The 13,690-nt window shown below is 40.0% G+C and overlaps 1 protein-coding gene across 4 annotated transcripts in view; it reads right to left on the bottom strand.

The window, feature by feature from the left end:
- Positions 1 to 13,690, bottom strand: part of atp2b2 (ATPase plasma membrane Ca2+ transporting 2) — a 572,540-nt gene that overhangs the window by 226,957 nt on the left and 331,893 nt on the right. For all 4 annotated transcript variants that reach the window (XM_067998633.1, XM_067998635.1, XM_067998632.1 and 1 more), the window contains exon 3: positions 3,931 to 4,440. In XM_067998633.1, the coding sequence (XP_067854734.1) occupies positions 3,931 to 4,135 (205 nt within the window). In that variant the 5' untranslated portion in view covers positions 4,136 to 4,440. The remainder of the gene's footprint in view (positions 1 to 3,930; positions 4,441 to 13,690) is intronic.

Here is a 13,690-nt window from a genome sequence, read left to right as displayed (position 1 = left end):
CTACCATAAGTGGTCCGAGAATCTTATGTTCAGGAGTTTGCCTATACGATAGCTTAACATAGCTTTATGATCTGAACTGGAGTTGTGTTTTCCATAAGTGCACTCATGTATGCTTCACCAGTCTTTCTGAAAGTGGACTGAAACACTTCAACTGAGAAGAGGTCAGATATGAAACATTAAGCTGTTTTATTTTATAGTCAGCAAGTGAACGTACAGAGTAATAGCTGGAATCAAATCTCACCTTGATTAAATCTAACTACAGAACTCTCCTCCAGAACATGAAAAATGATTTTAAAAATACACCATGCTATCACTATTAGAGTTTAAGTTTTCCTCGTCATTCTGATTCTGACTAGCTCTAAACTTGAGGTGAATGAGTTTTCTCTTGCTAAGCCTAGCTTTCTCCCCAGAGCGAGTTGGCTGACTCACTGCCCATGTATCCCTCTGCCTTCCCAGCCAGATGGAGGGCTGTTTCCATGACTGCTTATCTGATCAATGATTTGCCAATAGGCCTATAAAGAAAACTGGCAAACTCTCTTGCCCCTTGGAGTGCCAGTTTAAAGAAAACATCTCTCGCTATTCTCAAACTGAAAAGGAGCCATCCTGGCTTGATGGGCTGAGTTGCGGGATCTGACCCTCATTGTATCAGTTTATAATAGATTGTGAGCTGGAACATTCCACAAACTGGTTCATCTGGTTTTTAATACAAAATCTGTGGATTTTTTTGAACTCATAATATAATTAATTCCCAAAATCTTCCAGTGAAGAAAAAATAAATAAAAAATCTCGATGTGTGAGAGTGCCCCTGTCAGTGTCACCCACATCCCAAGAACAATTTTTTTTTAAATATCCTGTGGTACAAACTTATAAAATATTTTCATTTTCTATAATTAATTTTTAATGCTGTAGCAGACCTAATCAATAACATCATGCTCTCTTATAATCTGGTAATTTGTCTCATAAGACAATTTATGAAATGATATTATGTTAAATACAAACTATTAAATTATTGCCATTCTTCATACTTAAAAATAAAGGATTGTTCCTCTTGCTTAAAAATGTACATGGTTTCTAACACCGTCAACATTTTAAACATACATTACTCCATCATCTGCATTAATTATACCTACAGATAGAAATCTCTCCGAAGAAGAAAAAAAATCAAACTACACTATGCCAGCCACTCACATATTAATATGTTACCTAATCTGTGTCTGCAACACTCCATTGCTTTCTCAGCTTCTCTTCCCACCCCTATCTGGACTCATCTACATCAAATTATATAGAATTTTACAGCACAGAAAGGGGCCTTTCTCCTAAATGTTTTGAAAACAGTCGCAGTAATCCTGTGACTTTATGCTTGTACTCTGCCTTCCTATCCTGAGGGAGGCTGTCCCCCACCCCCCCGACTCCTTCCCTGATCACTGATTTGTCAGTAGGCCTGGCAATAAAATCAGTTACATCTCCTCCCCCTTCCCCCCAATGGGATGCAGACTTAAAAGAAAATATCTGCTGTTCTCAAAATGAATAGGGGCCACCCTGACTTAATGGGCCTGGGATGAGACAATTAACCTCATTATCGCAATTTCTAATAGACAGAGCTGTAACATTCCACAAACTGGCTTGTCCAGCTTTAATGCACATCTCCATGTCTCCAAATAACTTCTCCATGATGTTAATGCCATGGCATATCAGTCCTAATTGATTAAGACTCAAAGAATGAGCAACACAGAATCCATTCTATTAGTCCAAATTTTAATTAGGTGTACATCTAAAGTTTTGCCCTTGTATTTAATTCAACAATTATTTGAAATGTGAAAATACAGTGATTTTGGTTGTTCAATTTATTGTAAATTTTGAAGTACCAGTGAAAATTAAAGTACTTCTAAAAAATAATGGGTCTAGTGCGGGTGAGTGGGTAAATACAGTGCAGTGTGACATTGAGCAACACAGACCAGGAAAATCCAGACCAGACAGGAATGGGGACACTACAATTTACTTAAGTGCCCTGGGGATATTGTTGGAAGGGGGAAAAGAGGAAGGAGAGGGGGAAGAAATAAAAAAAAGTATCTCCAGGTTTCTTGTTCTTAATGGCTATTCAGTGACCTCTTCTGCAAAGTGCATGCGTGCAGATAGTCGAGTGATGATTGGATCAAGATCAGGTATGCTGCCCCATAGTTGAATAGTCAGTCAACATTAGCAGTCTACACTCACTCATAAAGCAGGGTCAGACAAAGTTGCATTTGCGAACTGTCGCTCAGCAAGAGTGATGACCTTCAGAACAAGAGGGGAGAAAAGGGAAGAAAATTTGGGGAAAATGGTATTTTATTACTCATCAATTATAAAATCCACATCAGTTGCTGGATTCCCTCTTTATAGGGAATCACTGAACCTCACTGTATATCATCTATTTAGGCTAACAAATTTATTAAGCATAACAAAAACTTACATTTAGATAGAGCCTTTAACATAGAACAACATTCTAGGAGGTGTGACCAAAAACTTGGTCAAAGAGGTGAACTTTAAGGAGGATCTCAAAGTAGGAGAGGCAATTAGAGAAGCAGAGGGGCTTAGGGAGGGAATTCCAGAGAGTGGAGCCTTGGGAGCTGACGGCATGGCAGCCAAAGGTGGGGCATAAGGGAGGGGAGATGTACATGAGGCTGGAGTCAAAAGCATGGAGAGTACAGCTGGGGGGGGGCGGAGGGGGGGGCAAGATGTAGTTGTCGGGTTGAAATAGATTACAGAGAGGGCACAATCATAGAAATCTTCAAACACAAGAATTTAAATTTTAAATTTGAGACTTTGTGGGACTGGAAGTTCATGTAGGTCAGCGAGGACAGGTGTTATGAGTGAGCATGACTTGTTGTGGGATAAGATAAGGGCAACCAAGTTTTAGATGAGCTGAATTTTATGGAGGGTAGAGGATGGAGACCAACCAGTAGAGCACTAGTGCAATCAAATCTGGAAGTGAAGCCTTTAATTCCTCTTTCAGGTGTAACTACATCCAATGTAAATAAGTAATCTGCACTTTCTCAAAATCTTGCATTTGATAGATCCAGTAACAGTTCTATTTTTATGCGAGAATTATTTTACTTTGTCTCATTTGCTGGTAGTCATCAAATATCCTGCTCCAAAAATTTAATGCAAATTTCATAATGCCAATGAACTACAGCTCCCATCATTACATATAAAGAGGATATCAAATATCAATTTATATTTTCAATTTCATCAAAATTTGTAGTTATGAACCAGTACGTAAGTGTTACTGTGCCAGTATTAGATAATGCTTTATTGACAGAATGCTGCAGTTAAGTCTTCTTTATGTAGAACCGACTGTTCATAGCTTTGGGTTACACATAATATGGGCATTCACAAAAGTAAACTTTCTTTTGAGCAGTGCATTACTCCAGCTGAAACTTATAGCCTGTCCTGCCTTGTGTACATATTTTAAGATCTGCTACGTTTATTATACAAATATATCATTGTAGCAGTATCAATGATCTATGACTCTGCACACTGTACAAGAGCACTTAAAGATAAGAATAATTAAAAACCCATATAAATAATGAAAGTGGTTGATTTTGCGGAATGAAATATTAAGTATGTGTTAATTGTATTTGATGTAAACATGCTGTGCATTTCATTTATAGAATTCATATTATTACTGAGCATAGCAGAAATCATAACTAAATATATCCTTAGCCAAAATAGGCAGAGCACACCTCCATTGTAGCAGGTAATAAAGAAATTACCTGCTACAATCAGCTATTGTTCTAAAGGTTGATGTGACATTATGTAGATGCATGTCACTGAACACAAAGTAGTATATTGACAATGCATTAATAGCTGAAATAATCATTATTTTTATTAAAGAATTGCCACTTTTAGTGCTAACATGTGCTTATGCTTTTCAATATAAAATAACCTTACCTTCTGTTGGCGAAGTTTTCATACGTCTACATAATCCATTTATATCACCGTAGGTATCTTGTATCTTTTGCACTGCCTCTGGTCCACGCAGCTCCATAAGAGAGCGAAGTTCATCGAGAGAACACCCAAATTCACCCGCATGGTTGGACTCGCCTCTTTGGTTCTTTGGATAGAAATCCACCGCACTGTTCGTCATGTCTCCCATTGTTCCCACAGTATTGCTTGCAGCTTTATAAAAATATTTGTGGCAGATATAATATCAGTGTTAACAATTCTGACTGAAACCAAGTTTCTGTTCGATCAGGACAATCAAAATATCCAGTGTTTTTATTTTCTTTTTGCACTGTAGATTGCTAATATTGACTTGCTGCACTTTAGTCTCATCAAGGACAGGAACTAAGAACTGGATTGCTGCAGGCAAGGCTGAAGACCAGCACCACTCCATATAGAGTTTCCCATCGTGGTCGTCTCAAGTTATAGGGTTCTACATGGTCAGTTGGTTGAACAAACCTTTAGGAAGAAGAAAAGCAGAAGAAAGCATTAGCAAACATTCTTCACCACAGATATCTAGGGCTCAATAGCTTTCCCCAGCAAAATTAGATCGTAACAGCTCGATTTTGTAAAGTGCTTCAGTAAAATGCAGATCGTTGCTTCAGCAGCCTTGACTGGCTATGACACTGATGTCTGTCACATGCACAGAGCTTTCCTGCAGCGGCATTCTTCACTTTGATCAGTACCGAGTGCACCAGCCAAATTAGATGGCTCATGAATATTAAACAGTAAGCCTTTATGCCAGGATCTCAGATGTGTCTCCAGTATGTGCTGTTTGTTCAAAATGATATTGTAAATCTTTATTGAAGGGGAAAGGGTAAAAGATGGACTTTCTTGAACCAAAAATAATTGAATGCTATTACCTGTGCCTCAATCTATTATGGAGATGATATTTCAGGGAAAGAAAATAAATGTACATTTTATTTTTCAAAAAGAATGTGCCCATCTTGGATGCATGAAATTTTCAAAGCTTGATGATATTCTCACCTCTGCTCCCTGCTGCTCTTTGGCATTCAACCCTCTTCTCATTCCATTGACTGTTACACAGTGCAAGATGGCAGGGGTTGCTTTCTTTAATTATGCATGCTGCCCTGATGGCTGAAACTGTCAAGGGCTATTCTTGGAAAGATGTTCTCCTTCAGGATATGAATTTGAGCCCGAGAGTCAGGCAGCAGGATCTCCACCAGTGAATTAAAATTTCTTGTTGCTATCAGAAATGCCAACTAGTCATGCCAGCTGAATGGCAACTAAAATGGTTTTCTATACTTATATAGGGGCAATTCTACTTTAAGATCTAATTTTCCTATTGAAATTCACACAAGCACACACAATTACAATTGACATCAATTATTGGGGGAATATGACTAATGAGGATATTATTTCACCAGGAGTATTTTCTCAGGCTCTAATTGATTCCAAGTGCATTAGAATCAGTACTGATAGCTTTTACTTAATGGAGACCATCCAATAAGGTTGCTAATTTAATTTACATCAGGATGGCTCAATAACCAGTCTTTAATTGAAATATAACATAGTGCTTACAGAAAGAGTGGACAAGGAAAAGGTTGAATGCAGCACTGGTTCAATTCTTGGTTTAAATACTCTTTCAGATATAGAACAATTGATGAACTATAACAATTTACGGTACTGTTATTAGCATTATGTCACATCATCTGATACAAACTTTCTGTGGATAAGATATCACCAAAGCTTACAGAAAATATACCATTGTAATAGAATTGAGAGATTATGAATGGGTTACATTATAAACTTTTTAGTCACCATTGTGCTCTAGAAGGTCATCTAAAGGAAGTAGGAACAGCCGGGTGCCCAGCTTCACACTCATAGCAGTCGCACCAGATGGTACCACAGGGATCAGATTCTACTCACACTTTAACTAAGTTCCATCCCTTCAAAAGCACTATCCACGTTCTAACCACCAATTTGGCATCAACTACTGAACATTCTGTCGGCTCCAGGTGAGGTCATTTAGTAAAGGCTTTTGCAAGCTGCTCCACAGATCTCTAGCATCATAAAATACTTTGTTATATTGCAAGTGTTTTATAAAAGCACATTCAAACAACACTCTTATTTTGCTAAGAATACTTTTATCACTTTTAAAAAGGGTTCTTGTCCCACCAGCAATTTTGGGAAGAGATGTGATATGAAATACAGCCTGGGACATTGGCATTAGTGACAGTATGTGGTGTTAGTTGAAAGACATCCAATCCAGATGGCAAATCTCCTTTAAAAAGAGACATACAAATATATTGATATATATGGCACACAATTACTTTCTCCATCGATTTTTCTTGGACTCAGTCTACTATTTTGTGTGCTTATTTTGTGTCCTTCTTTCTATATTCTCTGCCTGTCCAAGTTAATTCTTTGGCCTGGATTTGATCTGTGCTTCAGATTCTACTTTTGCTTGTGTGCAATTCTCCTCTCTCCTCATCCCTCTCATTCACTTTCTGTATCCCTTTAAATCCAGTTTCATACAGTGCATGCCCAATTGTCTAGTTGCCTGGAAAGAGCAACTGTTCATAATTTGTATTTTGGTTTCAGCTGTATGGAACTGAAATGAATTGAACACACCCTGAATATTTAAACTTGCTGAAATGGCAGCAATTGTGCTAAAGTAATTTGACCAGTTGCTACCAGAAAAAAACAGAGGACTTGTCACAAGACGGTGCTTGCTCCATATAGACAGGTTAAGTGAGTGGGTGAGAAGGTGGCAAATGGAGTATAATGTGAAATTATCCACTTTGCTAGGAAGAATAGAAAAGCAGAATATTTTTTAAAAGGTGAGAGACTAAGAAATGTTGGTAGTCAGAGAAATTTGGGTGTCTTTGTACACAAATCACAAAAGGTTAACATGCAGGTACCGCAAGCAATTAGGAAGACAAATGGTATGTTAGCCTTTATTGCAAGAGGGTTGCAGTATAAGAGTAAGGAGATCTTGCTCTACGGGTACGGTAGCGTAGTGGTTATGTTACTGGGCTAGTAATCCAGAGGCCTGGACTAAAATCTAGAGTCACGAGTTCAAATCGCGGCTGGCGAAGTTAAATTCAATTAATTAAATAAAAATCTGGAATTAAAATACTAGTATCAGTAATGATAGCCTTGAAACTACCGGATTGTCGTAAAAACCCATCTGGTTCACTAATGTCCTTTAGGGAAGGAAACCTGCCGTCCTTACCCGGTCTGGCCTATATGTGACTCCAGACCCACAGCAATGTGGTTGATTCTGAAATGGCCTAGCAAGCCACTCAGTTGTAAAAATCTCGCTAGGGATGGGCAATAAATGACGGCCTTGCCAGCGACGCCCACATCCCGTGAACGAATAATTAAAAAAAAAAAAATTATATAGGGCTCGGGTGAGACCACACCTGGAGTACTTTGTACAGTTTTAGTCTCCTTACCTAAGGAAGGATATACTTGCATCAGAGGGGGTGCAACAAAGGCTCATTAGATTGATTCCTGGGAATAGCAGGGTTGTCTTATTAGGAGAGATTGTGTAGAATGGGCCTATATTCTCTGGAGTTTAGAAGAATGAAAGGTGATCTTATTGAAACGTGTAAAATTCTTAGAGGGTTTGACAGTGTTTCCCCTGGGTGGAGAATCTAGATTTAGAGGTCATAGCCTCAAGATAAGGGGTTGGCCATTTAGGACTGAGATGAGGAAAAATTTCTTCACTCAGAGGGTTGTGAATCTTTGGAATTCTCTACCCAGAGGGCTGTGGATGCTCAATTGTTGAGTATATTCAAGGCTGAGATGGATAGATTTTTGGACACTAGGGGAATCAAGGGATATGGGGACAGGGCAGGAAAGTGGAGTTGAGGTAGAAGATCAGCCATGATCATATTGAGTGGCAGTGCAGGCTCCAGGGACCGTATGGCCTACTCCTGATCCTACTTCTGATCATACTTCTTATGTTCTTATGTTCATAACGAGTAAGTTATAGGTGGTAGTAAGCTAGTCTTTCCAATGGGCTCTTCGATTTACAAATATCAAAACTTGCTGATAATATGAAATTAGGGAGCATGACAAACTAAACAAACAGGAGAAGGACATAGATAGTCTAGGGGAATGGGCAGATATGCAGCAAATGTAGTTCAATGTAGATAAATGTGAAATAGTCCACCTTGGGAAAAAGAACAAACTGAAAATATATTCTATGTGGTAAAATTCTCAATTGAGCAGGAGGAACAGAGAGATATAGGAATTCAGATACACAGGCCCAATTTTAAAGAGGGGGACTGGTACGGTATGCACAAACCCCGAAGTGAATGGCGGGAGGAGTCCGTGGACGTGGAGGCTCGGCTGATCTTAATGACCAGGCCTCATTACCATAAATGATCTTTGTGACCTGCCTGAACCCGGCCAGATCCATGACCTGGCCGGTGGGCGGGAGCGGGCGGCAGGAGGCTACAGCCAGGGACCGAGGTAAGTGGTGAAGGGGCCTCTGGACGCAATCAGGGGGAGGAGGAGGAACCCGGGGCAAGGAAGGCCCAAGCCTTTCTTGTGAGGGCCAGGGGGGCACTCCTGCTCCTGCTGGCACACAAGGAAACCTAAAATTAAATTTACTTACTTACCCGCCTGGGCCTCTTCTGGCCCACGATCCACCTCATGGCAGGTCTGGCCTAACGGGGAAGCCATCATTGCTACCCCGTTCTTACCTCCGATTATTATTGCAGTCAGCAGGAAGTGGCTGATAATGACACGAGATTGAGGCCACCCGCAAAATCCAGGTGGGGGCAGGATTGGTTGCCATGACTGTCCTACGGGGGTCTTGCCATCGTGAAGGGGGGCTAGTCTGCGGCTGGGGAGGCCTAATTATTCCTCATGGGGTCCAAAGGAGCACTCCCGATCCTCCTGGCCCCACAAGGAATTTTTTTTTCTTTTTTTAAAGTACCTATTTGGGCATTTTCGGGCTTCGATTCGCTTACCCGCTAGGTTGGTCTGGTGAGAAACTCAATGGCCTGAGCTGGAAGCCGCAGCGAGTTAAAATTGAGCTTGGGTCCCAATGACATCATTGAGATCTGACATGCATATGTGAAGAACCACCCAGTCGGCTTTGGGAACCTGTCCTTTTGCCCCCTGCTCAATTGAGCAGCTTAAAATCGGGAACCGTCTCCAGGGTAGGTAAGTAACCTGTGTGATTTTAACTGCCCACCTGCCTGGTTTTCAACGGGTTAAAATTGTCCCCTACAAAATACTGATTAGGTCACAAATTTGAGTACTGTGTTCAGTTTTGGGCACCTAATCATAAAAAGAATAACGGAGCAGTGGAAAAGGTGCAAAATAGATTCCTTAGGAGGAAAGCATGAATGAAAGGATATAGTTATGGTGATACTAGAAAACTAGGGCTCTAATCACTGAAATAAAGAAGGTTAAGGGAAGATCTAACAGAAGTGTTGAAAGCATTCGAAAGGGTAAACAATGAAAGATTATTTCAATTGGTCAGTGGAATGATAACTAGGAAGTAATTTAGGATCAGTAGCAGAAGCACAAAGGGGAAGATTACAAGAAATGTTTTCATTCAAGGGGTTGTTAGAATATGGAATGAATTATCACAAGTGGCTATTGAAAGCCGAGTCAATCATGACATTTAGAGAAAGTTAGAAGGGAAAGAGCAGAGAAATTAGATTAGAGTAGGAATAGGTAGCTGTAAGGGGAAGCCAGCATAGCATAGGCACAATGGACTGAATGGTCTCCTTCAGTGATGAAATTTCTAAGATTCTATAATATTTACAGTTGAATCTGTAAGTTCTTAAGCAGAAGATAAGGTATGGTAATCACAAATTAGTTTAAAAATTAATGCATTACCCAGACCAATCAGAAGTAACATTACAAGCACAAAAGAATGTTGTCGACTTGTTACAGCGAGTTGCCTGGACTTACAGTCCCAAATACATTCATCTTCAGCCCGGTACTATTGATTTACCAGAAACCATGCTGGATGAACTCATTTGTAAGGGTTGAACCTTTCAAATGATTGAAGCATTTCCCATCAATTATAATGTCCCCTTTCACTCGCTCCTTCCCATGTCAGTGAAATGCTCAGTTAAAGTCTTGTAGTTATGTGGGAGAGCAACTCAAAGAAGGGTTTGTATTATAAATTCATATATACGATGCTTCCCCTGTACTTTATATTATGACTCAGAGCAGCCTTCATGTGAGGGCTTGGTGAACAATTTTAAATTGCAGGTGACAAGGACACCCACATGAAGCCAACGAGATCCTTCTTTAAATATGCAGATCAGCAACTGATTATGTCATTGGGACCCGACTGGCATTTTAATGTGGGCCCAAGTAGGGAAACTGCTGTAGCTAGCGTGAGGAGGGTCAGCAGGAGAAGGTGCTCCTCCAGATAAGTTTATTTGTTTCCTTTGTGGAGCCAGGAACGCTGCTTCGGGCCTTGCAAGGGATGTGTTGGCCTCCCCCTCCATGGACATCCCCCCCCCACCACCACTCCCCTTCCCAAACTGCTGATTGCTGTGGGGCCCCCGTTACCCACGCACCCCCATCTCCGCACAAACCCAGGGCCTGACCAGCAATCTTCGAGTCAGCCATTTTGGTCGGCAAGTCAGCCAGCAGCACGTTAATGAAATCAAGCCATTAAAGTCGGCTGGGCCTCCCACTGCCACTCCCAGACGGACTGGCCACTCACTAGGCTACCTTTCTACCTGCGAGCTAAAATTGCCCCTGTACAATTTAAAATATATTACAATGGGTTCTGAGCGTAGGAAACTGTAGTGGATGAAAAACACATTATTGCTCAGCTGACAGGAAAACAAGTTTCAAGCTCAGTCTTGTATCATATATCACACATGAGAATGATAAGTGTGCCATGATATAGTCATTAAACCGTACATGCATGCAAATATACATTTTAATGTTCACTTTGCTGAGGGTAAGCAGTTCAACCACCGTGATTGAATAAATCAGAATTGATGGACTGTCACAAGAGATGGCCTGACTTTAGATTGTAAAAAAAAAGGTCTCAGAGAATTCAAAAGCTCTTCGAGGGTGATTTGTATGAGGTGGAGAATCTCGATGAAGACAGTTAAACCAATTCTGTTATCACAGTTATCCTCACCCTTGCATGTATTCTCTCCAGCTAAGAATGGATTGGAAGTTTAGTTTATTCCTCTCATTCATCAGCATGGATAGAAGAAGATTTTCATTGGGGATATAAGGGGGTAAAAATGGGAAATCATGCAAAACAATATAGTAAAATCAGTGCAAAGGTAAAAAGAAATAAAAAGGTAATGTTGAATTGATTGCAGATTCTGAACTATAGCCGAACAAATTTGTTCAATTCTGAAACTTTTCACAATGCATAAGATATTATGCAAGCCTGCGGGCAAAATGCTTTTCATTATCATTGATGCTAACAACAATCTTATTAATTCTAAAAATCTGTCAGTAATGGGAAGGAGATAATATGGCACAAAAAGCTACTAGTCTGACATCACATTTTCTAAATGGATTACAAAATGAGAAAATGATGCAAACTCTTTCATCAGTGTATACCAGCATTTATTGTAGCTCATCTCATCAAGTCTCCCCACAGTTTGCCTGGCCAGTCACTTTCCCCAGATGACAGTTCATCGATCCCTGCAGCAAGGAATTGTTGTGCTCGAATGGGTATTTGATTATCTCTCATCAGTTGTTTGCCCATTGCTCCCAGTGCTATGGAATCCACCTACAACATAAACAGTGTAGGTTCCACAGAACTAGAATCTTAAGGTACTACAGAAAGAGGATCTATAATATAAAGAGGGCATCACAGGAAAAGGCAACAATCTCATCAATGAACACTCTTCAGAACAATAATGTAGACTTTGCTTGTCCTCAAATTAGGCTGTAAAATCCAATAATCAGTGATGGGTTCTGAATTGTTACTCAGAAATACAAGGATCAGGCAATCAACAAACACAGTTTGATAGTTTTTACTGTTCTTATGTTCCCACTTGCTGCTTTCTCTGCAGATACACCCCCTATCCTACCGAATAGCTACCTTGGCTATGACTCGAACTTTGTTTACTCCCATAGGAAAACTGGATTTGAAATGGTCTTTTGCGTCAATTCTGATCAGTTATAGGCTGTCCAGCATCTTTCATATCACCAGTGGATGCAATGATTGACAGTCAAACAGCCAGTCATACACTATACACACCAATAGTGTTCTGTGGTTGGTTAGCTTTCATGAACCATGGAAACCATTTTTAAATCAAATCTCTGAGCAGGAGTTTTCCGGGGATTCAAAATCAGCTACTTTCACAATACAACTCAGAGGTAACATTTTCCAATTAATTTTAGGAGCCTTAAGGATTTCATAGGTGTTTAAGGGTAACTTTGACTCATTTTCTATTGGTTAGGTTTTAATTACAAAGCATATTTTATTTTGATTAATTTAGCATGTTTTGTTCTGTTTAGGGTGAATAATGGGCTCACTAGAAAGACAGGCTCTACTATATCCATTTCTAATTATTCCTCTCCTGGTCATTCTGTCCATTTCTGCATCTTTTCCTATGTCATTTTCTCACTTTGTTTTTTTCTGTTTTTTTAGGTCTTCTTTCCACATGATCAAACTCATCTTCTTTCCTCCAACTCTCTTTGTTGCTATCTGATTCCCACTGGTAGAAGTTCTTACTTGCAGCCTCAAACTGTAGCTTTCTTCTCCAAAAGTCTGTTACCAAGGACTAGGACAAGTGATTTGTCACGCTGCAACATCCTGTGATGCATTCTTTTCAGCACTTTCCGAGTCTGGAGGTAATTTGTTCATAAGTAGCACAAATTGGTACAAAAAGTACCAGAGACGGTGAAAATGCCAATTTCTGCTCAGGTGTTCCATCTTATAACAGCAGGTCCAAACAGGGCCAATAGATGCATAGATCACAGGGGCTCAAGCAGCAACAAGCATAGATAAAAGATGAGCAAAGCCTCAACGTACTCAACAATCTCTGGACTAAATAGTAGAAAAAGTGGAGAAAGGCCAATTTGGACAGCACAGAAGGAGAACAATCGTCATTAAAGGAAGTCAGGTATTTAGATACTTCTGTGATGTGCAGAATTTTTTGCTGTTACAAGTCACTTGCCCTACCTCATCCAGCCTTCAATAATGATGGGTATTAATTTTGAGACATGAACTACCATCCTCCCACGATATTTCCATGATGGGGTAGCCACAACTGTTCTCCTCTTGCAGTGACAAACCTACAATCATGCAACACCTCACAGGTGGGAGAATTCCTGATGCAATTAACATGTTAATTATTCCTTTCCAGAAGGTTGGCTGGGCTATCTCCCCTGCTGTGGCCAGCACTGTATATTCACTGTACTCTCAAGCCCCAAGATAAAGGAGTGCAGCTCGCGGAGTTACATTTAGACCCAACAACACATTATCCTAGCTAAAAATTCATATTAAAAAATACAATACAAAAACGTTTCCAATAAGCAGGTTGGAGTTTCACATCTGTCACAGGCATCACCTGGTCATCCGAGGGTTAAAGGAAATATCTCACATGTAACTTAGCCTCAACCATACAAGATGAAGCCACAAGTGTATTACGTTAAGTCCCATGGATTAACATGCTTTGATTTACTTTTACAGAAGTTCAAACTGGATAAGCAATCCACGAGGCCTGGCAAATTAGTACTATTTGTGGTTATATTTCTTACTTGTTGGTTTATCCCATTG

Source organism: Heptranchias perlo, chromosome 17 (genome assembly GCF_035084215.1).
Source record: "Heptranchias perlo isolate sHepPer1 chromosome 17, sHepPer1.hap1, whole genome shotgun sequence".
NCBI classification, from domain to species: Eukaryota; Metazoa; Chordata; class Chondrichthyes; order Hexanchiformes; family Hexanchidae; genus Heptranchias; species Heptranchias perlo.
Note: the sequence above shows the minus strand (reverse complement) of the source record. Positions and strands in the feature narration are given on the sequence as shown.